At 35.2% G+C, this 25,102-nt stretch overlaps 2 protein-coding genes and 1 long non-coding RNA gene across 4 annotated transcripts; 1 reads left to right on the plus strand and 2 right to left on the minus strand.

Annotated features, from left to right (window-relative positions):
- Positions 1-799: 799 nt before the first annotated feature.
- On the minus strand, positions 800-1,192 carry LOC133526072 (uncharacterized). Its single transcript, XR_009800680.1, has 2 exons — positions 1,054-1,192; positions 800-969 (listed from the first exon to the last, which is right to left on the minus strand). It is a non-coding gene; the product is annotated as an uncharacterized LOC133526072 (long non-coding RNA).
- LOC133526069 (neuropeptide-like precursor 1) lies at positions 1,096-17,343 on the plus strand. 2 transcript variants are annotated; one of them, XM_061862515.1, is made up of 6 exons: positions 1,096-1,195; positions 11,130-11,225; positions 11,652-12,456; positions 12,543-12,690; positions 15,090-15,122; positions 15,551-17,343. In XM_061862515.1, the coding sequence occupies exons 2-6, from the start codon at positions 11,130-11,132 to the stop codon at positions 15,903-15,905; spliced, it is 1,437 nt and encodes a 478-aa protein (XP_061718499.1). In that variant the 5' UTR covers positions 1,096-1,195; the 3' UTR covers positions 15,906-17,343. The 2 variants fall into 2 exon arrangements, with proteins under 2 accessions (XP_061718499.1, XP_061718502.1); XM_061862518.1 differs by lacking the exon at positions 12,543-12,690 and having other exon boundaries at positions 15,551-15,810.
- Positions 17,344-17,887: 544 nt separating this feature from the next.
- LOC133526070 (uncharacterized) lies at positions 17,888-22,905 on the minus strand. The gene is made up of 4 exons (XM_061862519.1): positions 22,763-22,905; positions 20,024-20,278; positions 18,969-19,126; positions 17,888-18,086 (listed from the first exon to the last, which is right to left on the minus strand). Exons 1-3 carry the CDS (start codon positions 22,799-22,801, stop codon positions 18,974-18,976), a joined length of 447 nt encoding a protein of 148 aa, XP_061718503.1. The 5' UTR covers positions 22,802-22,905; the 3' UTR covers positions 17,888-18,086; positions 18,969-18,973.
- Positions 22,906-25,102: the final 2,197 nt, after the last annotated feature.

The raw sequence follows: 25,102 nt of genomic DNA on the forward strand, positions 1-25,102 counted from the left end.
CATTATTCGGTCCTAAAGGTTACTTTGAAAATATCCTTTATTAATGATAGTAGCCGTTACTTAGCCTTATTTATTCTATCGTACCTAATTAATTCTTGCCGTGATTTTGCTATTGAGAGCCATAAACAGTATTTGTATCGCAAAGTCGATAACAACAACAACCCCATGACATATTAGGTGCTAAGCTTTAATTCCGCCGAAAGCAATATCGCTTTATAACCGTAAACCGCTTAGGTGGCGATGACGGCTATTTTCGACACAATTCCACTGTCTGGTTGCGCGTGGTAGTGGATAAATATTTTGCTGAATCATAGAAAATATTTGTTGCTATTTGGTGTTTTTACTTAGAGCCCAGACGTATAAGTAAGGATAGATGTTTTGAATATACTTAGCTTCCGTTTTATGGTTTTGAATTGTAAATGCTGAACGGATTTGGTTGTATAAAACGTTTTGTAGAAAGGCAGTAAAATAAACGTTATTGTTTAGGCTGCCGGTGAAAGTGATATTGATAGGTAATAACATAACATACATAGGTACCTAAAGAGTAGTTCTACCAAGCTTTAGAAAAGTATCATTTAGGACTACATTCCAAAAAATAAGTGGATAGTGGTTTACCGGTTTGCAATGGACCATAAGATTCTAGTAAACGGAGAAAAACCCGGTAAACCAGATAACAACCGGTAATTTTCAGTTTTATTATACTGAGAGCCTTACGTCTAGAGTTAGCAAATATTTATTGCAAGATTATATATTACCTTCGCCTTTTTCCCTTTAAGTGTTATGTTTTAAATAAGTTACGTTTACGAGTAAAAAATATATTTAATTAGAAAAACTTTGACGGCAGTTTTTTGTGTACATATGTATTTCTTTACTGTTTAGATATATATATATATTATCAAGTAGGCATGTACGTGACTGCTCCGGCATCATTCGCTCACATTATAACTGATTTTCCTGCATCTGAAATAACTATTTGACCTTAAAAACCCATCAATTAGCAGTGCATAGGTTGTAGCTCCTCCTCCGAGCAAAGCGCGTGCGCGAGTGACTTACTCTGGTATAAAAGCTTTGGCGCTTCCAACTCGCCACCATTCCCGGTGTCCTTATCTGCTGCGCCTGAAAACGGGCGGGAAACACAACATAACTTTCCAGAAGTTTTACAAAGTGCAGTGGCGGAGGATTTGAGTTTTTTAATGTGAGTATTAAATTTATTTATTAGCAAAAGCGGTTTCTTTGGAGTAAACTCGTGAATAAGTTAGTTTGTAAGTGCAATTTAAATTTTTTAATGTCAAAACAACACACGTTAAAATGCTGTGCTCATAAAAAAATAAAAAATAAACTTTGAAGACATCTTACACAGATCGGCCCAGCCCCAAACTAAACAGAGCTTGTACTATGGGCACGAGGCCACGATATACATACTTATATAGATAAAACATACATACTTTGTACTTAGTTTGATAGTTAGTCATATAATAAAAAATCTTATGTATAATTTAGCTTTAATAATAATATATTCTGTTAAAATAAGAACCGCACCATTTCGATACTTCTTTGAGATTCCCACGTTACAGGCTGAGCCTAGTGTGGGGATCAATGTATTGCTTCTCTTTTAATGCCAAATTTTTCAAATAAATATATTCTTTATTCTTTAAATACATAGAAAACACCCATGACTCAGGAGAAAATATTCGTGCTCATCACACAAATAAATGGCCTTAATTAAAAGTTAATTTAACTATATATGTATTGGAATTTACTCTTATTCCTATATATTTAAATTTAGACTTCAGTTGACTACTATTGTTTTGAAAAACACCTATTAATCATTGGTGGTGTTGCATAATGTGTTCAATCACATAGAAACCATCTTTCTAAAATAGTTTGTACTTACACAAGTAATAACGAACGTAAATTACTTTATTAAATTATCTACTATTATTTTTTAAAATAATTAATACTAATTATAGATCGATAGGCACTACATACTCGTATTTCCTTGGCCGCTTCGAAATGCATAATTAGAATAACTCAAATTTTGTATAGGTCTATTGGGTTACCTACCCCAAATGACCCTCAATCAGACAGTGGGAACTGTACACGTTTAATTTTCAAGATTCGAAACAATGTACAAACAATGAAATAGTACCTGTAATTGAATTAAATCATGCTAAAATATAAAATACGTAATATTAATTTATTATTTCAGGCCACTTAACTACTTATAGTATGTAAAAACTTAATTTATGTGGGTTAACCATGTATGTGTGTGTTCAAATTTTAAACAGATTTTGAACTTTTGAACTGGGTTAGCTGTGGATGCACAATTGCATATTTTCACAATTGCAAATATTTAATCAGAAGCACACTATCTATCTACACCTACTTAACTGGTCTTCCCCTTTGGTACAGTAGGCATTAAATAAAATTAGTTGGCACCCTCAACAACTTGTATTTGTACGTTCAACGTAAATTCATGAACGATGTGAATACTCATGTTGGAGTTCTACCTAAATAACGCAGAAACATAAAGTTATGCTAATTCGCTTTATTTTGACTACCAATCAAAATTAAACCATGTATATGCTCTTCATTATTTGTACAAAAACACCATAATTAAGTCTTAATAATTAATAGGAATCTTATTCATTCTTGTGTACAAATTGGTAGTACCATTAATATAAATAAAACCATATAAATACGCATGATGGCAATTTTTAGGCAATTTATAAAATTACGTAAGAAAGTAAACATTTTATTGCACGAGAAAAATAAATATTGATTACATCAGATAGAAAATAATTGTGTAGTACAAAGGCGAACTTATCCCTAAGAGGGATCGCTTCCAGTTAACCTATACCTAAAATAATAATTAAAAACTATACCTAAAGTAATTACGAATATATTATTACATACCATAAACTATATATAAATAAATATCTTAGTATTATTACATAGCCTAAACACACTAGGGCCGTGGGGTCCACTCCACGCGTCCATATTTTATTTAAGAAATTAAATAAAAAGCTCATCGATTCTACCGGTGGCCATCTTTGGCACAATGCCGCGGGGACCTTATTTAGATATATTTTAATTTAGATTAGTTTTTAATTGTATTATTAGTAGCTACTTTATATGATTGTATATACCATTAATTTTACTTTAAAAATAAATATTACACTATAAACTATATATAAATAAATATCTTTATATACGAGGGGGGTGGGGTTAGGGTCGGCAACGCGCATGTAACTCCTCTGGAGTTGCAGGTGTACATAGGCTACGGAGACTGCTTACCATCAGGCAGGCCGTATGCTTGTTTGCCACCGACGTAGTATAAAAAAAAAAAAAAATATATACACGAATAAATATAAATATATATTATGACCGCACATATCTTCCTACCGGTCAGTAGATTCTTCGTCTGAGAGGCAATGTCTTTTTAGTTTAATTACATTAATTGTTAAATTACATACCATTGATATTCTAATCTTCACTAATATTTATCTATGCACCGTCATTCGGACACCTAACTTGGAACTGAAATCTTTTTTATCTTCAACTTAACAGGCATACCCTAAATCCTAAAAGGTTCAAGTGATTAGTCGGTATAATTGCCGCTGGATTTTAAAGACTGCCAGATAAGACACAGAGGTTTCGTTACACAGACAAATGTAAAACAGGCTTTAACTTCCGGAAGGAAAATAGGTACTTTGTGATACTATACATTATACAAATACAAATTTCTTACCTTAACTTTGACTTTAAAATTCAAGCATGAAAACTGTGGTTTGATATTCATTTTTACATTAGTACACGGGCTGCTCGCAGTTTTTCTATTATGTGCAGTGTCTAATTACTTAATCTCGTTGGGTTCAAACAAATTATATATCTGAATAGTCTATTTTGAAAACCATCATCGGAAACTACTTAATAGACATTTATTATTGTTTATTTCGTGACACGTGGCTACGTGTCTATGTCAATGTAGTGAATGTAGAAATTAACATTGCCATGTTTTACCAACATTTACTGTAGGTATTACTTGTATAATTATTATTACGATCGATTCTGACCTAGTGATTTAATTCAAGAGCGAAGTTTTAAATGACAGTAGGCGACTGGTCCAAACTTCTAAGTCGAGAAGAACTGAAGTTAGCGAGCTTTAATTATGTTCTTGATGTAAACAAAAAGGGAGCTCTATTATTGTGCGGCTAAAATCAAAGTAACATTTATTAAGCCTACTACCAAAAATATGTTACCTTACTGTATAGGCAAAAAAAAAGGTCGTGTATACATACTTTTGGGACTTTGTTCGTATCGATATTTTCAGACGTCAGTTCGACGCTCTTGTTCTAGCTGGCCCAAATCCGTAAGTAACCAGGATGCAGATTTACATGCCTTTTAATATGAAATAGTCAAACCCCTGCCCGCGCCGCCCGGTCGACCCGCGCTTCCGCCTCTTGTTGACAATATAATCGTCGAATTATCGGTTGGTCATCATAAGAAACACGTCATTAGTGCGGTGTATATTCCACCGCAACAGCCTTCCTTAACGTATGAAATACATTTCGAACAGTTACAAGAGCTCCTTTCAGATACTGAAATAAGTAGTTACTGGATTGTTGGAGATTATAATTACTCCTCGCTCGCTTGGCAAAATCAAGGAAACCATTTAAACATAATATCGAACGTAAATATATCCCTTCGAGAAAAGTACCTTATTGACTTTATTGAGCTATTTAATCTTACTCAGTATAACATATTTCACAACGCAGGGGGAAAGATTTTAGATTTATTCCTCACCGACAATTCTAACTGTACCTGCTTTCGAGCTCCCATTACTCTTGTACCACCTGATGACCATCACCCTCCGTTTTACCTTTTAGTACCACTTAAGAATCAAAATAAAACCATTTCCCCGCCGCTAAAATATAAACATTGTTTTGATAAAACTGACTACACAGTTATTAATAAAGAACTTGAGTCAACTCCATGGGCCGACCTCTTCAACAACTTATCAGCTGAATGTGCGGTAACCTTATTTTACGAACGTATTTACACATTAGTAAAAAAATACATTCCACTTAAAAAACCTTTTTCCGGTAAGTTTCCCCGTTGGTTTTCCCCTGCGTTAATACATATATACAAAAATAAAAAGCAAGCGTGGGTAAAATGGAAAAAAATACAATAATTTGGTCGATTATGAGACCTTTTCTAAACTAAGGACTCGATTTAAAGCAGAATCAATAAAATGTTATAATAAATACTTAAATCGAGTAGAAAATAGCATACAAGGTAATGTAAAATACTTCTGGACTTACATTTCAAATCGTAACCATTCCTCAGAGATACCTAACACTATGTCATATCAAAATGTACAATCCAGTGACTTAGTAGAAATTTGCAATATGTTCTCGGCCTTCTTTCTCTCCGTCTTCGAACCTTCGACAGTAACTGATGATTTCGACATCACCGACAATAATCCGACTTCTCATATAAACATACATAATATACATATATCTACAAGTAATGTTACCCATGAACTAAACCAGCTCGACGTATCAAAAGGTAAAGGTCCCGACAATATCCCTCCTATATTTCTAAAAAAAGTTGCAAAAACATTAAGTGTACCGCTAACAATTTTATACAACAAATGTATAAATGAAGGAGTTTTTCCTATTATTTGGAAAACAGCTAACATTGTGCCAGTACATAAGGGAGGTTCCAAACACCTGATTGAGAATTACAGACCAATATCTATTTTGTCCACTCTGTCAAAGGTTTTTGAAAAACTAGTCCATAAAAAAATTTACCCGAATATACATAATCAACTAATTTCTAATCAGCATGGTTTCGTTCAACGTCGTTCAACAACTACGAATCTTCTTGTCTATACAACGTACTTATTCGAAAGCTTAGACAGTAACACACAAGTAGACAGTGTGTACACTGACTTCACGAAAGCCTTTGACAGGGTGGACCACCAACTGCTTTTAGAAAAGATAGCTTTCAATGGGATACGTGGTAACTTATGGCGTTGGTTCAAATCTTATATTACAAACCGCACGCAAAAAATTACCATAAAAGGATATGAGTCACATGCTACGACAATTACTTCCGGAGTCCCACAGGGATCCATTCTGGGTCCACTGCTGTTCGCAATATTTATAAATGACATAAGTTCCTGCTTTAACTATTGTAATACCTTACTCTATGCAGATGACCTCAAAATATATCATACTGTTAGTAATAGCAATGATTGTGAGAAATTTCAGCAGGACTTGGATCGCTTTTCGGACTATTGTTATGACAATAAACTTAAACTCAATATGGATAAATGTAAACTCATCAAATTTACAAAAAAAAGATTAACCCTAGATGACTCATATTACTTATGTAACACTAAACTAGCCATAGTCCATTCAATAAGAGATCTTGGAATCACATTTGATTCTAAGTTACACCTTGATCAACATGTAAATACAATAATAAATAAAGCGTTCAAGATGTATGGTTTTGTGATGCGCTCCAGTACCGAATTTCGTCATCCGAGCACATATCTGCACCTATTCAAATCACTAATTCGCTCTCAACTAGAACATAATGTATCTATTTGGAACCCTTATTACAATAAATATAACGAGGCCCTCGAGACCGTTCAGAAAAAATTTCTTAATACAATGTATTTTCGTTGTCATCGCAGTAGATTATCTTATCCAGAGTTATTAAAGAAATATTGTATGTTAGATCTTAGCTCTAGGCGCTCATTACTTGAAGCATTAGTATTACACGGCATTTGTAATAATCAGTTTGACTGTATTGCTCTTAACAATAAACTTAGTTATAAAGTACCCAGCCGCAGTAGACAGCGAGAGGCGCGCCCGCACCAACTGTTCGTCACCGGCCGCTGCCGCACGCACGCTGGTGAGCGCGCTCCTCTGCGCAGACTTGTCAGCACTTACAATAAAAAATTTAATCACGTAGATATTTTTGGTTGCAGTTTGAATGTTTATAAAAAACGTATTATTGATGTTTTAACACACCCTATAAACTAAGTACTTCTTCTAGTTTCTTGTACCGTATTTCATGTACTTATCAAATACATAACCAACCATTCTATGTTGTTGTTGACACCAAGAGTCCTTAAGACTGTCGGTGTTTAGCTTTCGCTCTGAATTAATATAATTTATATCAATCAGTGGTAATCGCTGTGGGCCACACATATTGTAAACAATATAGTAATTATTTTTGTAAGTATTACTTGTAGTGGCTGTTTGTTTACCCTAATAAAGAGAAAAAAAAAAAAAAAAAAAAAAAAAAAAAAAAACAGCAGTAAGAAAATGAAGCCCTTTTTAAGAAAATTTGTTTATGCCCAAAGTATAATCAAGGTAACCTGAATAAATATAACCGAAATGGATAGGCCTGAGTAAACCTGGTAACCGCTTGATCCCGAGTTCAATTAAATATTATTTAGACAGCCGCTGAAGTGCCTGCAATTTTTACGTAATTTCAAGATTATTCGCCTCTCAACTTGGGTGTGAACAAATATCTGTATTTATTTAATATTTTTACCCGAGCGAAGAAGAAGGAAGACAAAGGGAATATTTTACACACTTTCTTTATATAATATTTATATGTATGTGTGCTTCAAATCTTGTAACTTAAATATAAACCACTTTTTGGTACCTAATTCAATTGAAGGATAACTTCCTTAATTCCGATGACAATGCAAGAATATTCCAACATGGAGTAAGCTTTATAGTCCTTAATATTGGGCATTTCTACAGAAAAGAGGTAGATTTTAAGTGCAAATAATACAAGAAAATGTTTTTTACAAAATTTTATTTAAGTAACTGGCGATATTCCTATTTTACTACGATAGATGGCTTTAAAATTTTCAAACCAATTTTGACTACTTATTGGTTTCGGATTGGGCTAAAATTTGACATACTAATGAAAGATCGACGACAACTCTTTATTATGATTTATGACATCGAAGTGATCTGATGATGGGAACCGGAGATGGCTATAACTCTGTGACAAAATGACACAATCTCATTGAGTGTGGGTTTTGAAAGAAAAGTACAGTCGGCAATAAATATCGTATCGAAGAATTTTTTGTTTCTTCAAAATATGTACTATAGAGGTCTGTCTACTTGCACCATATCTCTCAAGAACCGATCTCGAATAAGGGGGTACTCATTGTTAACCTGTATGTGTACTTACATGGAACAAGCTGATAACTAATGTCATCAAAGCAGACAAATTTTGTTTTAAAATGATCTGTGTATGATCAGATTGATCAGTAAATGAGGTTTAAATCAATATAGAAGGTATTATTCAACGATATTCACTATTGACCTATAGTGTATAGTAAGCATGACAGACCACTGCGTGTTCTGCGCCCTCTATCTTAAAAACGGTTAATCATCATCATCTCAGCCGAAATGTCTACTGCTAGACAAAGGCCTTCCCCAAAGATATCAACGAACGGTCATTCGCTAACCTCAACCAACGGTTTCCCGCGACTAACCAGATCGTCGGTCTATTTAGTCTGGGGCCTTCCCATGCTGCGTCTACCGGTGCGGTCCGGTGCCGCCGGTAGAAAGCTGCCCCATTGGCCATCGGTTCTGCGAGCAATCTGGCCCGTCCACTGCCACTTAAGCATTGTTATTGTTTGGAGCATAAGTTGTAGTAAATTTTATGCTGTACAATTCTTACCTAGATGTAAAATACAATGGAGTTATAGAAACTTTGATATCCACGAAAAATCGATTTTTATGACATTTGATCTTGAATAACTTCGACGCGCACACGATTTATGCGTCGATTTTTAAGAAAACTTTTAGAACACCATATGAATGTGTATACGAGTTTCCAGCTTAAGTAATCTCTTATTCCGAGGTGAAACCCTTATTTTTCTGAAAAATATACCTGGCATAGGTATCTAAGAACAAAGCCAGTAAAAATAGTAAAATAAAAATAACACATAAAAGTTTGTTTATAATTTCATACAGTACTACCTGCTAGGCAATATTATACCTAGGTAGGTATACAAAATAGAAAAAAACCATTCATTAGAATTCTCGCGGGTTCAAATCCTGGCTCGTACCAATGAGTTTATCGGAACTTATGTACAAAATATCATTTGATATTTACCGTTAGCTTTTCGGTGACGGAAAACATCGTGAGGAATCCTGCATACATCTGCGAAGAAATTCACAGGTGTATGTGAAGTCCCCAATCCGCATTGGGCTAGCGTGGGGACTATAGCCCGAGCCCTCTCGCGCATAAGAGGCCTGTGCCCAGCAGTGGGACGTATATAGGCTGAATTATTATTTATTATTATTACATGCTTTTATCGCTGACTGTACTTTTCTTTCATCAGGCAACTAATAATTCTTACCAAACACAACTAGGTTGAGTTGTCTCTATAATTAGATCAGCTCGATGGTACCATAATATTGCATTGTCACACAACTTATATATGTGAAGTTTTAGCTTAATCGAATAATGGGAATTGGGTCTAATTTAGCTCGCAAGAACCGAACAAACATATTACAAACATTGCAAGTAAATGCTTGTAAAAACAACCAAGTTCGCCGTGGCTATTTCTGATGGCATTATTTTTAACATCATTTTTAGGTACTTAATGATTCATTTTACAACTAATCACATAATTGTACGTTGTATCGTCTCAACAAATCACAAAAACTTGTAACTAGGCGGGTCCACACAGAGCGAGCATACGCGCGAGGCAATTTCCTCACGCACAAACCGGCCAGTGTAGACGTGTCTAGGTCGAGGCGGCGCGCGCGTTTTCCTCGCCGGAGCACTACACGCCGCCTCGGCCTAGGCACGTCTACACTGGCCGGTTTGTGCGTGAGGAAATTGCCTCGTGCGTATGCTCGCTCTGTATTTGTTGTATATCAACCATAGCTATGCCCCTACGTTTGACGTTTTTCGAATTTTTAATTATTACAAGAGTCAGCCCATTTAAAAATTTGTATGAAATCTGTTTTTAGCGCATCGATTTAATATACTTGTTTTCGCTCCTAATTTTTACAATAATCAAAAAATCTAAAAACTTCAAACGTATAACGTATATCTGTTAATATACATCAAATTATATAAAAATATTTTCCATAATGTCAATATCCAAAGAAGAAAATAGGGACTACGTTTATATAGAGAAACGGCTGTACCCTTTTCTCTTAACGTTTAAAAGCGCCTTACACGATGAGTTTCTGGACTTAAGTATAAAGTACCTTCCTTATTTTTAAAAGCGCTACCATTAATGACCTAATTAACTTGGTGCGCTGATGCGTAGGGTAGTTTTAATCAATCATCATTCCACGCAGACGAAGTACGAAATAACGATTAGTTACATCTCAACTGTTAAAGTAAGCAAACAATCTACGATCTGATAACGTTAAATCTCATAGTACAGATATGTTAAACACACACACGCAATTTTGAATGAATAACGATTGGTGGACAGGTTGGTGGTATAACCTTAAGTACTTAGCCGTCGGTAAAAATTGTGAAATACCTAAGGTATATTGTATCCTTAATCATATACCTAATCGTGCAGAAAAACAGAAGAAGTTTTTCAGCTTGCGAGTCGGCTTACAGCTGGCGTAATTGAATATCTCCGTTTTCTACGCTTTGACAGGTTATTATCCCCCGTGCGACCATAATGCTTTATTATTTACTCCTCGCTAGGATTTCTACGAATTCAATAAACGTCGGAGAGGACTGTATTCCTATATTTATATTATATTCCTAGATTCCTATTCAATCTAACCTTAATAACCTTAATACCTAATCCTAATAAATATTAAGCGTATGATTTACAAAGGAGTCATATAACACTTATCATCAGATCATGTGGTTTAAATATGGAGAAATTAATATATTCAAGCTAGGGATGGTTTTAGAATTTGATAGTTTTCAATCTAAAATTAAACTTAAGAATACCAAACGATACAAGACACGATGTTATGTAACTATGTTGGTATACAGTTCGAAACGTGCTAAGTAATGTAATGTGCCTAATATATAAAAAATACAAGTAATGAATTACCTCGTTTTAATTTATTTGTGTTTTTTGTAACTGCAATCAGATGAGGGAATTTCGTGGGATGAGTACAGCAAGACATCGCGGTTGCCTATTACTGGTTGCCGCGGTGGTTTTGGCCTTCTCTTCTTACATTGAACAGGTAAGATTTGAAATGATTGTGATTGTTGCGACTGCAACTTAATATTATATAAAAATCAATGCAGTAGCTAAACGAAGCCGCCGGGCTCGGCTAGTATTCGGAGGCTTTTTAAAAGCACCAATAGGAGCGCTCCACATAATCTGTATCGCGGCCAATTGGGAGCATTTAAATCTAAACCTTTTGTACTGATCAAGTAAAATATGGCAAATCACTCTTTCATCATCCTCCATACTATAAACACCTACTTTCTACATTGAACCGTTTTGGCAAGAACCCTTGTAAACCAGTACCTTTGGGATGATTATACTTCACTTCATTATAAATCGAAGTTTTATTTAAGTCGTCGAGATCCTGACCTGCACGGCGGCTACAGTGATCATTACATGAACTACAAGTTACTTAAATGTTACATGTTTAATTTGATAGGTGGTGGGCATGCCCGCTTTGCCAGCTCCAAATCAGTGGCCCACATTTCCCAGAAGAAATATAGCCGCTCTAGCTAGAGCGGGTTATTTGAGAGGAAGCTCCGCGGGTACGTTTAAAAGAAGCATTTCGACTTTAGCGAAAAATGGAATGCTTCCAACTTTTAGAGCACCGTATGATGAAGCTGACAAACAAGATGATGACGATGGAGAGTCTCATGAGAAACGAAACTTAGCTTCAATAGCCCGACTGCGCAGCTACTCAGCCATGAAACGGAACATCCAGGCGCTGGCGAGAGATGGTGGTTATCGCGGAAGCGGGAGAGCTCAGTACGGCCAACAAGCCGATAAGCGTAATGTAGCCGCCTTGGCTCGCAATGGGATGATACACCTGCACAAAAAAGAGATGCCTGGTGGCGATGAATATTACTTCCCCTTTTATCAGAACCCTGTAGAGCCACCCTCCGACATTGACGCTAATGAAATATACGACTGGCAACAATTCGTAAACCCGGACATGCTCCCTCCCCTGTCACAAGTTTACAAGCGGGGTGGTCCCATGCCTCAAAGTGAATTTGAAAATCCCGATGAGAATGGCTACGCTGGGTATGGAAATCCTTCTGAAATGGATGACAATTGGTATTTAAAACGAGGGTCCGTTGGCTTGCCGGTTTTGGGAATGTATAGACCCACCATTGGAGACCAAAGTTCCAGAACTAAAAGATACATTCTTTCTCTCCCTGATGTCATTGATGGGAATGATATTCATGACTCCGAGGACACTGAAAATGAAGATAAACGATCCGTAGGTAAGTGTGTATTAGATGAAGTATACAAAATAATCTTTGTATTTATAGAGAGGTAATTTTGTGTGCCTTCATTACGTCTGTTACAGATGATGACGATGTGCGTGATAATTTTGCAAAGCGGCACATTGGGTCACTGGCCCGGTTAGGCTTACTACCGTCATTTAGGTTTTCAGGAGGACGCTATAGTAGGTCTGGCCGTGCTAGGCTGCTATTGCCTAGTCAGGAGTTGTACAGGTCTTGTGGAGTTCGGATCTAATAATAGCCGTCGATGTTACTAGTGTGTGTCATTGTCAATTTAATTCAGTAGTTATTTAAGACAGTTTTATCGCTTTAACGCTTTAAATAGGATTGGCGCTTAGTTTTAAGGATGATGATAGAGGCATGATAAATGTGTAATGAGTACTGAAACCATTTTTTTTATGGCAGTTCGCGACGACTCGGGCAGTATAATATTTTATTACCAGCTTGTAATATCTCCAAAAGCGAAAAGACGTGGTCAAACATCGTTCATTGCGTATTGCTGTTTTGGGCTACCTAATTTACTTAAACTAATTGATAGGCATACACAATTTAATAAAAGTTTAATGTTTTGTTAACTCTAATTTCATTTTAATACCTATTGGGTATAATACTAACTTGACATATCTACTGACCACACAACAACTGAATATGGAAAATCATGTTATGGTGGCCACGTCACAATATTTTCCGAAGTCTCGAACTGCCCAAAATATTGTGAAATAGCGTACATGTTTACATGTTTAGGAAAATTATGTTTATAAGAAATGAGTGAGTTAGATTTTGGCAAATAGGTAAATAGTGTTAGCTCAGCGAGATAGTGAAGTTAAATGAATGTCGCATGATTGTTGACGTCATTAGAGCGTCGCGTCGGCTGCTACTGTCGCTAATTAGTGACATTTATAGCGGGAGATGCAAAACTAGATTGGCATGGTGGCAGGAAACTGTTCTACACAGAGATTTTACCGGTCGATTTACTAAAGCTGACATGAACGGGTTTATATTGACATTATTGACTTTTCGAATAAATTCACCGATACCGTCCTTTTATCGAAAATATATCATATATAGGTACTTAGCTACTACATATACACCGTGTTTTTTTGATTTCCGTTAATTTCACGGGTGCATCCCTGAGCTTATATTGAGTAACTTTCTCAAAGACACCGGTATTCTAATTAACTCCATTTCGGAGATAATCAATATTTAATTTTTATCTTATAAGGCCCTTCCGAACGTGTACATTTGCCTCAGGGCCTGTTTACATATTGATTAGTGTTTAGTATGAGATAACACATTTGCTACTAAACGTAAATACTATTTCGGACGATTGATGTTCGAAATGACAGTGATATGTCACAGTTTTCAATTGTTTGGTTGATTTAAATGTTATGCCCGTGATACAACAACGCTATATGCAACATTTGATTACTTTTTATAAAAATAATAATATTTAAAAAATAAAATAATAAGTTTTTTTTTTTTTTTAATGAACTATGCCATTTAGTTTCCCTTAACGTTCTTACTGATACTCCGAAATTAACGGAATTCAATAAAAACCTGTATATTCACCGTTTCAGTAAGAAAAAGATAAAAGAAAAATGTAATTAATTCAAACTACCTATGACAAAAGAAGTAGTTATCAACCGGACCTATTAATTTTTCAAATTTAAATGGTTGTATCGATTGAATGTAGTGTACTATTTTTTGTTAGGGTTCCGTAGTTAACCTAATAGTTTACCATGTCCGTCTGTTTGTCAGCCCGCGGCTTGGCTCCATGATCGTTAGAGCTAGAAAGCTGGAATTAGGCATGGATATATAAATCATGCATGTCGTTGGGGCGGTAAAATAAAAACTTAATAAAAAAACCTTTTTTCGCTTTAACCCAATGGTGTGATTGGTGTGGGATATCGTTGGGTAGGTCTTTCAAAACGAATAAGGGTTTCCAACCATTTTTTGATAATATGAATATTTTCGGAAATAATCGCTCCGTAAGAAAAAAATCTGCCCCCCCTCTAACTTTTGAACCGTGGATCCAGCTTAATAAATACTTTCAATGAAAACTATAGCAAACATGATCGGTCCAGTTGTTTTTGCGTTATAGCAAAAAGTCTTTTCTTAGTAAAAGACGGACAAAGTGCTGCTAAGGTAGTCCCTTATGTTTGTAATGTACATGATATTTACTAATAGCCCCCGTTTAGCCTATGCTGACAGAATGGTAACTACTTCCTACACTTAGCGGGGCCCGACATGCTCTTGTCCGATTTTTTTATATGTAGAAAGTACCTACAAATTAATATAATTATATACTTAGCCTTAATTATAGTTAACAATAACTTAATTCAATTCGTGCCAGCTTTCGTAAATTTACCTGTAGGTACGAGCGTTACAGTGTTTAGTAGGTGACTACAAATTTGTGTCGTTTTCAATCAAAGCGTACCTTATTGTCGGTTAACATTAAGGTGCTACTGCCATAAATATGCAATTTGAGATCGCCCTTTCCGGCAACCGACATTTTGGTACTTTTTACTTGAATACGTCATATATATTTTACTGTTGATTGTTTTACTAAGTCATGATACGAGTATGATTACTTAACCAATATTATTTTTCAGGAAGCATTCCCTTGACGAGAATTTCGGAATTAGGTATGTTATTAAACTGTTAAGATTATTTAACATAAGAAACTGTTAGGATTATTTAACATTATTTTATCAATGCATCATTATCAAAAGCGACACTGGTTGCGGAACTGCGATATTGGTTCACGAAAAGTTTAAAAACATAATCTAAGTACCTATCTATAAACCAGTTTGTTGCGAAGATTGACTATTTATATTACCCAGATATTTATTTCTTACTGAATGGCTATTTAGTGACCTTTTCGTATAGAAATATATTATTAAGCCATAAACTGGATTGCGAGCAGATTTTTGACAAGTCTATGTTTGTGTTTCACAAACATTGCCGCTTTAAATCTGTAAGTTCCATTTGCCAATATTCTTTATTTATTTGTAAATTTTAGCATATAATAGGGTGGATGTAACAGATAATTAAGTAAATTATGTATTTACAGGCAATATATCCCTAGTGCCGAAGCTGAGCCAGTCGATACAGACGACGCCGACGTACCGCCGCCGCCAGTACTTGCTCACACGCACCCGACCGGCCGCCTCCTCCACCGACCACTAGACAACGATGTGCCCAGTTCCAGCCCTTTGCCATCGCCCCCTAACTCCCTAGAATCCTTCGCTAAAAACCGGTGGCAAATCAACACCAAAGAAGTCCCCAAGTTCTATTACTTTAGGTCGCTCAAACTTCCCTACCACAACTCAGGCAAGCGATACCTGTTGCTGCCGGCCGTCGATAATATTCTCCTGAGGAAGAACTACCCCAACAGCAGTCTACCGGGTCGACGCAAGAATCAGTAGCCATGTAACTGTCGGCTGCGCGGCGGTGGCGCGCGATAACTCGTTTAAAGCCTGACTGAACTGCGGACATATATCTAAATAGGTGTAGCATGTACATTCAAAGGTAAAGAAGTACGACTACGACTTCTTGTTTTCGTGTCGAGGTTCCTTTTTTCATACGATGGGTGCCCATTAGGCAGCTTATTGATAGCCCTGGCCGGCGCGTCCCTCAGGTCCAGCTCCGAGCAGACTACGACTAAAATAAGTACACACGACCTTAAGGTTGAGTGTACATATTTTTGGTCCATTGGTCGCATCGATATTTTGACCCTTAATTGTAACGCATATGTAATTTAAGCGTGCCAGTAACTGAGTGAAGTATGCCGTCTAATGGGTTTTTGAATGGCTGGAAAAGACATGTTTACGATTCATATATTTGAAACTGATGTAATTAATGCGCTGATGTGATTCATCTTAGGTTGGGAAATAATAGAATTGCATTGTACCATTTTTAATGTACCTGTCTACTGAATGAAGCATGTTCTATAGCCGAATTATAATGTTAGGTACGTTTGGGTGTCTATTCAGATATATGTTTGAGGATTTCACCATCTGCACAATACTACCTCATGTTACAATCAAATTCATACTGGTAATCTTTCCGTTGTGTAGTGTAGATGGTTGAAAATATCCGTTATGGCAGACGCGCCTCATGCTCAAGCCGGAAAACCTAAAACGACTAAGGGTACTTTTCCATCAAATATTGTACCAATGAACTCAATTAATTAATGGGAACCAGTTAGATCAATTATATTATACTAGATGATGAATAAATTACTTTTTCTCCTGTAAGTTTTCTTAGCGGAATTTAACTTTTTTGTTTATAAATGAAATGTCGGGTTTCTAACTCTTTTATAAATTATTCCAGATTTGTTTGTATTATTATTACCACTGCTTCATAGTTTTTATACATCGCAGGAATAAAGGATACCGGATATAGTATAGACAATAAATTTAATCTAAATGATACACTATAACGTATTGATGTTAAATGTTGTTGTGACAATGAACTAATTAAGCATGAATATAAGTTTTAAATAGGCTAGTGGTACCTAGGATATATCGGACATTTTTACAAAACGACTTCGGCCAGTTTAACCTGTGACAGATATAGTTTAGCTAATCAATAAGTTTATGTTGTCAATCACAATACAAGAATTGATAAAAAACGTAAAAAAAACATGATAGTCTTGACAATATAACGAATGCGTAGTTTCTTAAATAAAAATCATAGCTCTAAGGTACTATTTACAGTCGGTTATATAATAACAATGTTAATGAAAGAGCTTTTTGATCTCTTTCTGCTAATTAATACCAAGATTGTAAAACGATTTAAAACCAACATATCCTTGGTAGTTTAAGTCTTATTTTTGTTAGTGAGACTACTAGTCTAGCTGTGTTTGACAAATAAATATAGAACAAATTTTGCTTTTCATAATTTAATAAATTATAAGAGATGTGAAATTAAATGGAAATATTCTATTAATAAAGATGAAATATACGTTGTTATTTAGACAAATGATTTAAATAAGGAATTAATATTTATATACGACGTATATTTTCTTTATTAGTAAAAATGGAGCCTGTGATAAGAAATATTTTTTCTTCATGCGTGATTTCAGTACTTACCGAAAATCTTCAATACTATTAACTATTAGCATTTACATTTTCTTGTAACGTTTCATGGCAAAAAAAATTGACAATAATATAAACGAAGGTGACCATAAGAACGATAATAACTTTTAAAATCACAATATTTTTACTGTAGCGTAGTAGTTTCTCATTTCATTTTTAAAATGGATTTATAATAAGTATTCAATTTTACTGTCGTGTTTATTGTAAATAAATATAGACAACCGTGCCAAGATGTTGTATTATTTCATACTAAAGTTAAACCTGATGTACCTACCTTGGAAAAGTAATAAAATTGAAAGTCAAGTAGGTAATTATTTCGCCAATTTATTACGATAACTCACTATCCTGAAGACCTGATCACCCTTAGCGACGAGGCCATCAAGTGGCTGACTGCCCTGAATCTACATCTATAGCTGTCTGTATTCTGTTTAAAATATATGCCATACGATTAAATAAATAACTATTCTTCTTTAAATTTTCATCGATTGTGAAGACGAATACATGTTTCTGGAAAAAGAAAAAACGTGTATATCAATTTCTATCGTTCTTCCTTTCTTCAACAGTTTTGTGTTAAGCTTTAATTCATATTAAAACGGACGACTCATGTATTTTTAAGTCGAATATTGCTCGACATGGTTCGCTTTATAACCAGGAGCTTGAAGCTCCTCGACTTAAAAATACGTGAGTGACCCGTCTTAAGATTTTAATATGTTTGATATGTCTGTGTCTCACGAAATTTTTGTTAAGTTTTCATTAGAGTACAATTAAATGGATTATATTTTGTAACAAACAAAGTTATACACATGGGTAACTTTCGTTACGTGCACCGTACTAAATTTAACAAAATTGTAGTTAAACAAAATACTTTAGTAACACAATTTTTTTTCGATATGATGGTAATTTGCCACAGCGACATGACACACAAAGCTAAAGTTCAGACAAGGTTCTTAATTTATACACGTTTTCACATTAATCAATGACATAGGGATGGCAACGACAAAAAAGTGGCTACATATTTATGAACTTGACTACTTCTATAGTTTGTTTTTTTTAGCATTAGAAAAAGGTACACAATCTTGACGTGTCTTATATTGAAAATTATTGAAAAACGCTTTAAACAAATTCATTTATATTACTTATGAAATCAAAATAATGTAAATAATCGTAGGTATATGATTTATAATTGTTACATATTTGCTGTGTCTTATTATTCAAAACCTTTCTAATGCTAATAAAACGAACTGTAGTCACCATTAGATACATATCGGAGCGACCAAGGTGCTCAAAAATATGTGAACATGCAATTAATGTCTTGGTAATATAGGCTTTGTCCAGATATGTGTGAACGTTGTTCAGAACACCTATAGGAATGTGAAATAGGTACCGTACCTCGTTTAACCAGTAGAGTTGGTACAAAGTTCTCCAGGGAAGAAAGAGCACCGGCCGAGATTGCAGTAGGGAAAGAAGCCGCGGCAGGCCTGAAGACGGCCGACGTTGGCGGAGCCGCAGGTCAACGCGGTGGTGCAGCTGGTGCAGCTGGCGCCGCCCTGCTTGGGGAAAACTTCAACTTAAAAAAGTGGTAAATGTGAGAATCGTTTTTAAGGTGAAAAATTTAATAAAGAATAAAGAATGTATTTGTAAGAAAGGAACAAAACATAATTTAACTAAATCAGGCCCTTAAAGTTTTATGAATAAGGGGGTAAGACTCTTAAGGAGATTTCAATTAGCGAGACTATTAGGCTCCTGCCTCACGTTATAATTGACAAGTCCCGACAAATGTAGCCCTCAATTTCCTCTCTGGATATTAACATTATTGAAAATATTTTAATAGGATTTGTTGTATATCAGCTATGCCCCTACGTTTGATTTTTTTTTAAATTTTTAATTCTTGTAGGAGTTAGAATTTTTTTATAAAATCTGTTTTTCGCTCCTAATTTTTATAATAATACAAAAATCGAAATTTATAATAATACAAACCTAGGGGCATAGCTATGGTTAATATACTTACATCAAATTATCTAAAAATATTTTCCATAATGTCAATATCCAGAGAGGAAAATGGGGACTACGTTTGTATGGCGACGCGGCCGACTCCTTTTGTCTTAAGGTGGCTATACGAACCAATACGGGACTGGCATATAACATACATATATATACCATATAGGTATCTAGAGTCAGGCTGAGCTAAGTTGGCAGCGATTTTGATGGACAAGAAGGTGCAGGTGTTAAGTAAACGTCATAATTTCATAGAAGTTTGACGTTTTAAAATAACACTTACTCCGACGAGGCTATCAAAATCGCTGCAAACTTAGCTTGGCCTGACTCTAATTTTTTTGTACCGATCAGTAATTCTACCCGGCGGGTAAAGTAAAAGCGGTTTATGCTTTTCCTAACGTGTGATTCTTCTACGTTTCGTCTAAATATTAATGAGTTATATAACTTGCCTGCGTGGTATAGTTACAAGATACTAATGTTGAAGCCGGGCGGAAAAGGTGGAAGAAAAATCTGTCCTGATGATCTTCTTCATGTTGTTCTGAGGAAGCTTGGTCAGCAGATGAATCAGCAGCTTCTTGTTCTCTGATACCTGGGAATTGGAACGAGGGTATTGGGAAATGTGGAATAGGTATGCCGAAGAAACTATGCTGGCCACTGGAGCTGGAATCGTTTTCACTCTGTGCTAGGGAAAGGTTGAGGGTCGCCTGAAAATATTACACAATAAATAATTTTATAAATAATAATGTTTACTACCCTATAGGTGTTAGGATGATTCAAACTAGTAAGTACTGAAATAGTTATTTGTACAACAAGAGAGCAAAGTTTGATATTTCTTCGACTGCTTGTTTTGAGTCCCGTGCAAGCGAAAGATTCTATAATACTCGCTACACTCGTCAATCTAATTTAGAATCTTGAGCGTAGTAAGGGACTCAAAAGCGCACGAGATGTAAATAACTTTGATCTCGTGTAGTATACAAATTTTTTCACGTCAGTCAGCCATTAAAAAATGCAACCTGCAATTTTTTTTATCTGTCTTCATCACTATTTCACTCATGTTTTCTGAAGGTATTCTAACAATGAACTATATTTACCGCAATAAAACAAAACGAAAGAAATTTCAATAAAATAATACGAAAATAATGAATTAACGAACATTAATTGATAGTTCAATCGACAACTTTTTTTTGTAAAATAAAATTTTTGTAAGATACGGTCCGAATTGCGGATACTACTATTTGTCAACAATGGTAGAGATCGTTAAAAGTAGCTAAGTAGAATTATTTACTGCGTAACAATTGCGTAAATTTTTATAAGTTCATTGTTTTGATTGTATAATAAAATACGTAAAATATGGTGTTTTTATTAAATTTTAAACTTTTGTTTCATTAATAATTATTACTAATGAAGACTCGGGTGTTTTGGAACGATGCGGTCTAACTTATTTCGGGGGTCAGTTATAAACCGTCAATATACCGTTGAATTACGTATGCACTTTTTTTGTCTCTTTCTTTTTGCTAATGACTTGAAAGGGACAAAGACAATAGAATCCAAATACTTCGAACTTGTATTAGGCCCCGCACGTTGAAATGACATTCGATTATAAAGGTCACTTGAATGTTATTTTGTCTCACTCAGTGAGCAAAATACTGTTTTAAGCAGCAAATTACCCTTGTTCGAGCTGCTGACGTGAAAAAACATTTACTCTCACCGTTTACAAAACACTATAGATTTTTGATTATTTTTAAACTGATATTTAGGGTTCGCTACCGATATTTGAAAATTTGTGAAGTTAAACAAAGGCGATATTAACGTAAATGACGCTTTTTATTATGTAGCAGTCACATAAACTACTATAATAGGCAAATATTGTCTTGGCACATACTAAAAGCAAACTATTTCACACATCACAGTAAGAAAGCATTTTTGTTATAGTTGGCAGGTGATACTGGCTGTAGCGACCACTAAATGTTAATCAAAAACTGTCCAAAAGAATTACTTATTATTATTTTAGTAGGTAGGATGAAATTATGGGGTGAGAGTTAAAAATATTAAAACTTTGATTTTTGAATTACCCTTTGAATAGGTGTGTATTCATATCATAGAAATTAACCTCATCTTTATTGGTGTACTTTACCTACAGGTACTACAAGATCTTTTAATCTGGGAAGAATAGGCGATTCCTAAATTTCGATAGAGTCAGACCAAGATAAGTTGGCAGCGATTTTGATAGACCAGCCTGTGGAAGTGTTAAGCAAACGTCATAATTATATAGAAATTCGACGTTTAAAATAACATTTGCACTGTCTAGGTTGCTAAAATCGCTGCCAACTTATCTGGGAGCACGGTAGTGCCCCCGCCAAGACGAGCGAAGCGCAAGTGCACTATCCACCTTTTTTCGAAGCGTTTCGTCGTTTTTTTGAACCCTCATAACTTGGGTTTGGATTATACCAGATAAATAAAATTCTCGGGATATAATGTCAATAGTGGACTTATTAAGCATAAAAAAATTCAATTGCAAAGCTCTCATACTTTAGATTTTATTCATATCTAAAAAACCCCGATTTCGTCACTGACTCGCTCACTCACTGATGATCATCAAAACCCCTAAGGAGATGGAAAGGGGGGTGGAAATTTGTATGGAGAATTAAAATTTGGTATGTAAATAGTTTTTGTTATGGGAAAGGATATAGAATATATTCTACTCCTAATATCACCCCGTAAGGGTGAAAAGGGGGAGGTAAAGGGCGTTAGGGGGAAAAAAGGGGTTAAATTTTGTATGGGGAATCAGTAAAAAAGCAGATTGTATAAAAGATCTATATGTACGTATCTCAGGGTCGAGATACGTAAATCACCCCCGACCCTTCCAAACTCTACTCCTTAGTCAAAATATGTAGCTTGGCTGTTTCGTTACTACAAGTATTGTATAGTAAAAAATAATGAATAGTTAATAAATTTTTCACCTTACGCCTAAGTGACGGTAGCGAAACGGCCAAGCCATATATTTTTGATAAAGAGTAGCGTTTGTGAAATTTGGCTTGTAGAGTTGGAAGCTTGGCTCTACAAGAGATCTGATAACTTTTTGACAGTGCGAGCCTTATGATCTCGTCTTGGCTACATTTTACATGAAAATGTTTTTGATGGGATCTTGGTTTGACTCTAAGATTCCTTATTATTCAAACGAAACTCACCACAATCGTGACCAGTACAAATAGTGGAATTTTCAACATGATTTTCCGTTTGGTGCTTTTTGGGCTGTTACAGATATTCCTTGCCAATTACTCCACTGTGGCTGATTTTCAGCGGTTCTACGTTATATACGATTTTCATATAAAGGAGTTATGCTAATTAATCTGTAGGGATGTCGGTCTAGCGTGGGATTAAAATTAATGGAGTTTTCTCTTTAATTACTTACCATTTCATTCTTCATATTTTACGCAGTTTACGCTAACGAGAAAATTTATAATTTCGGATTTGCAAATAAAAGGACTTTCTGGACGCTCGGTTAGTACAAATAACAGAAAAGGTTACGGCCATAATTTACACCAGGCATATTTCCAATCAAAATTATCGTTAGAGCAAACAGACCAGTGGTGTCAGTTATACATTCCAGTAGGTACAATATTTGTTTTCAACATTCACTTATTGATTTACTCAGCGAATTGTTTTCAGATTGGAAATTGGTTAGGTACTTTCATTGAATAATCATTGAATTCGGATGTAAGTAGATAGTTATTATAGTACGTAGTTATAATTCAGCGTTGTGGTGTTCAAATACTAGGCTAAAATTTACACCAATTCATAGAATTTCTGGTCTCCTTTCGGGATAACTGGTGAACTGAAACAATTGGAACGAACACAATAAGTAAACTGTTGTACATATTATGATTCGCCTATGCTTAATCTTATATTAAATATGTAGTTAAGTTTTATAGATACTGATAGGCCATATCATTGAAGTTGTAGGTACTTATATATATATCCCATCAAAAACAATACTTGTCAAAAAAACCAAGTCTCGCAACTCAGTTGTTCTGCGGTAAAAAGTTGTGAGATCCATGTAATACCAAGTCGGTTATTAATTTATTCAGTCTCTACTTAAGCGACTTTCTGTCTTAATACGTCCAGTCTCTAAGACCACGATCGTGGTCCATAACAATTGAAAATCAATTGTGTCTGGAATCTCCGTACTCGAAGCATTAAGTTGTTACGTAATAATTAACAGCATCTTATAGTGACGCATATCAATATTAAAATTCTTTAATGTTTTATATAAATATATTGAGACTTGGCCATCGCCTGAAAACACGTGTAAATTCAATCGCCTGAAAACACATGTAAATTCAATTATTTAGTGCGATCGTGGTCTTAGAGACTGGACGTATTAAGACAGAAAGTCGCTTAAGTAGAGACTGAATAAATTAATAACCGACTTGGTATTCCATGGATCTCACAACTTTTTACCGCAGAACAACTGAGTTGCGAGACTTGGTTTTTTTGACAAGTATTGTTTTTGATGGGATCTCATTTCTTTTTGTATTTTGTAGACAGTTCTACTTTTTTTCTTTTCGGTACCTTCTACTTATTGTATATATGTATATCTACCAGCAACGATCTCTCTGACTTATGAACTATTTACAACCTTACGCACTCGTAATAAGTACGAATACGCACGTAGGTACGTTTTTCGCATTAAATAATTTAATTTAGACGTGTTTTCATGACGGGAATACCCATTTTTTGCTCGATTTGGCAGGGGCACTACCATGCGCCTATATTTATATGGGACTAGCTTAAACCCGCGGCTTCGCACGCAATAATAATAACTGCCGTAAAACATAATAAAACTGAAGACTTGGCTGTATGGGCTTAATTTTCTTTGCGGTCTTTTCTAGATTTTTTAGTTTTTCCTTGATTCATACACCAAACACTACTTATATTCCAAATTTGAAGCTTCTAGGTCTGCTAGAAGTGCCTTAGAATTTTGATGATCGGTGAGTCAGTGAGTGACAAAATTAAGAAATTTGACCCGTTATAATTCTTAAAATACTGGTTCAAATTGAATGAAATTTGAAATATACCGTGTCTTTACAATGCCTGCATGGTTACTGAAAATTTCAGTCTTCTGGTTTTATCCACAACGAAGTTACAGGGGGTCGAAAATGGTCTGAATTGCTTCGAGAAAAGGATGGTACGGCCGTGACTTTTTTGCTATATATATAGGAATTTAAATGCCGGGGTAAATTAAAAGAAAGGCTGGGGCCGCGAGCGGGCTACCTATTTAACCCAAAACTTAGTAAAGTAAATGGTAAGTAGGTACACTTTTTCTGGAAAGGCCCTTTATTGTGTTGTAAAATTTGATAGCCCACCCTGTGCAAGTGTTAAGTAAACGTCATAATTTCATAGAAGATTGACGTTTAAAACAACACTTTGCACTATCTGGGCTGCCTAAATCTGTGCCAACTTATCTTGGTCTGACTCAATGTATTTTCTTTTTTCTTCTTCTTTCTTAATAGTTTCCATTTATAAAA

The sequence above is a fragment of the Cydia pomonella genome, chromosome 16 (genome assembly GCF_033807575.1).
Source record: "Cydia pomonella isolate Wapato2018A chromosome 16, ilCydPomo1, whole genome shotgun sequence".
Classification (NCBI taxonomy): Eukaryota; Metazoa; Arthropoda; class Insecta; order Lepidoptera; family Tortricidae; genus Cydia; species Cydia pomonella.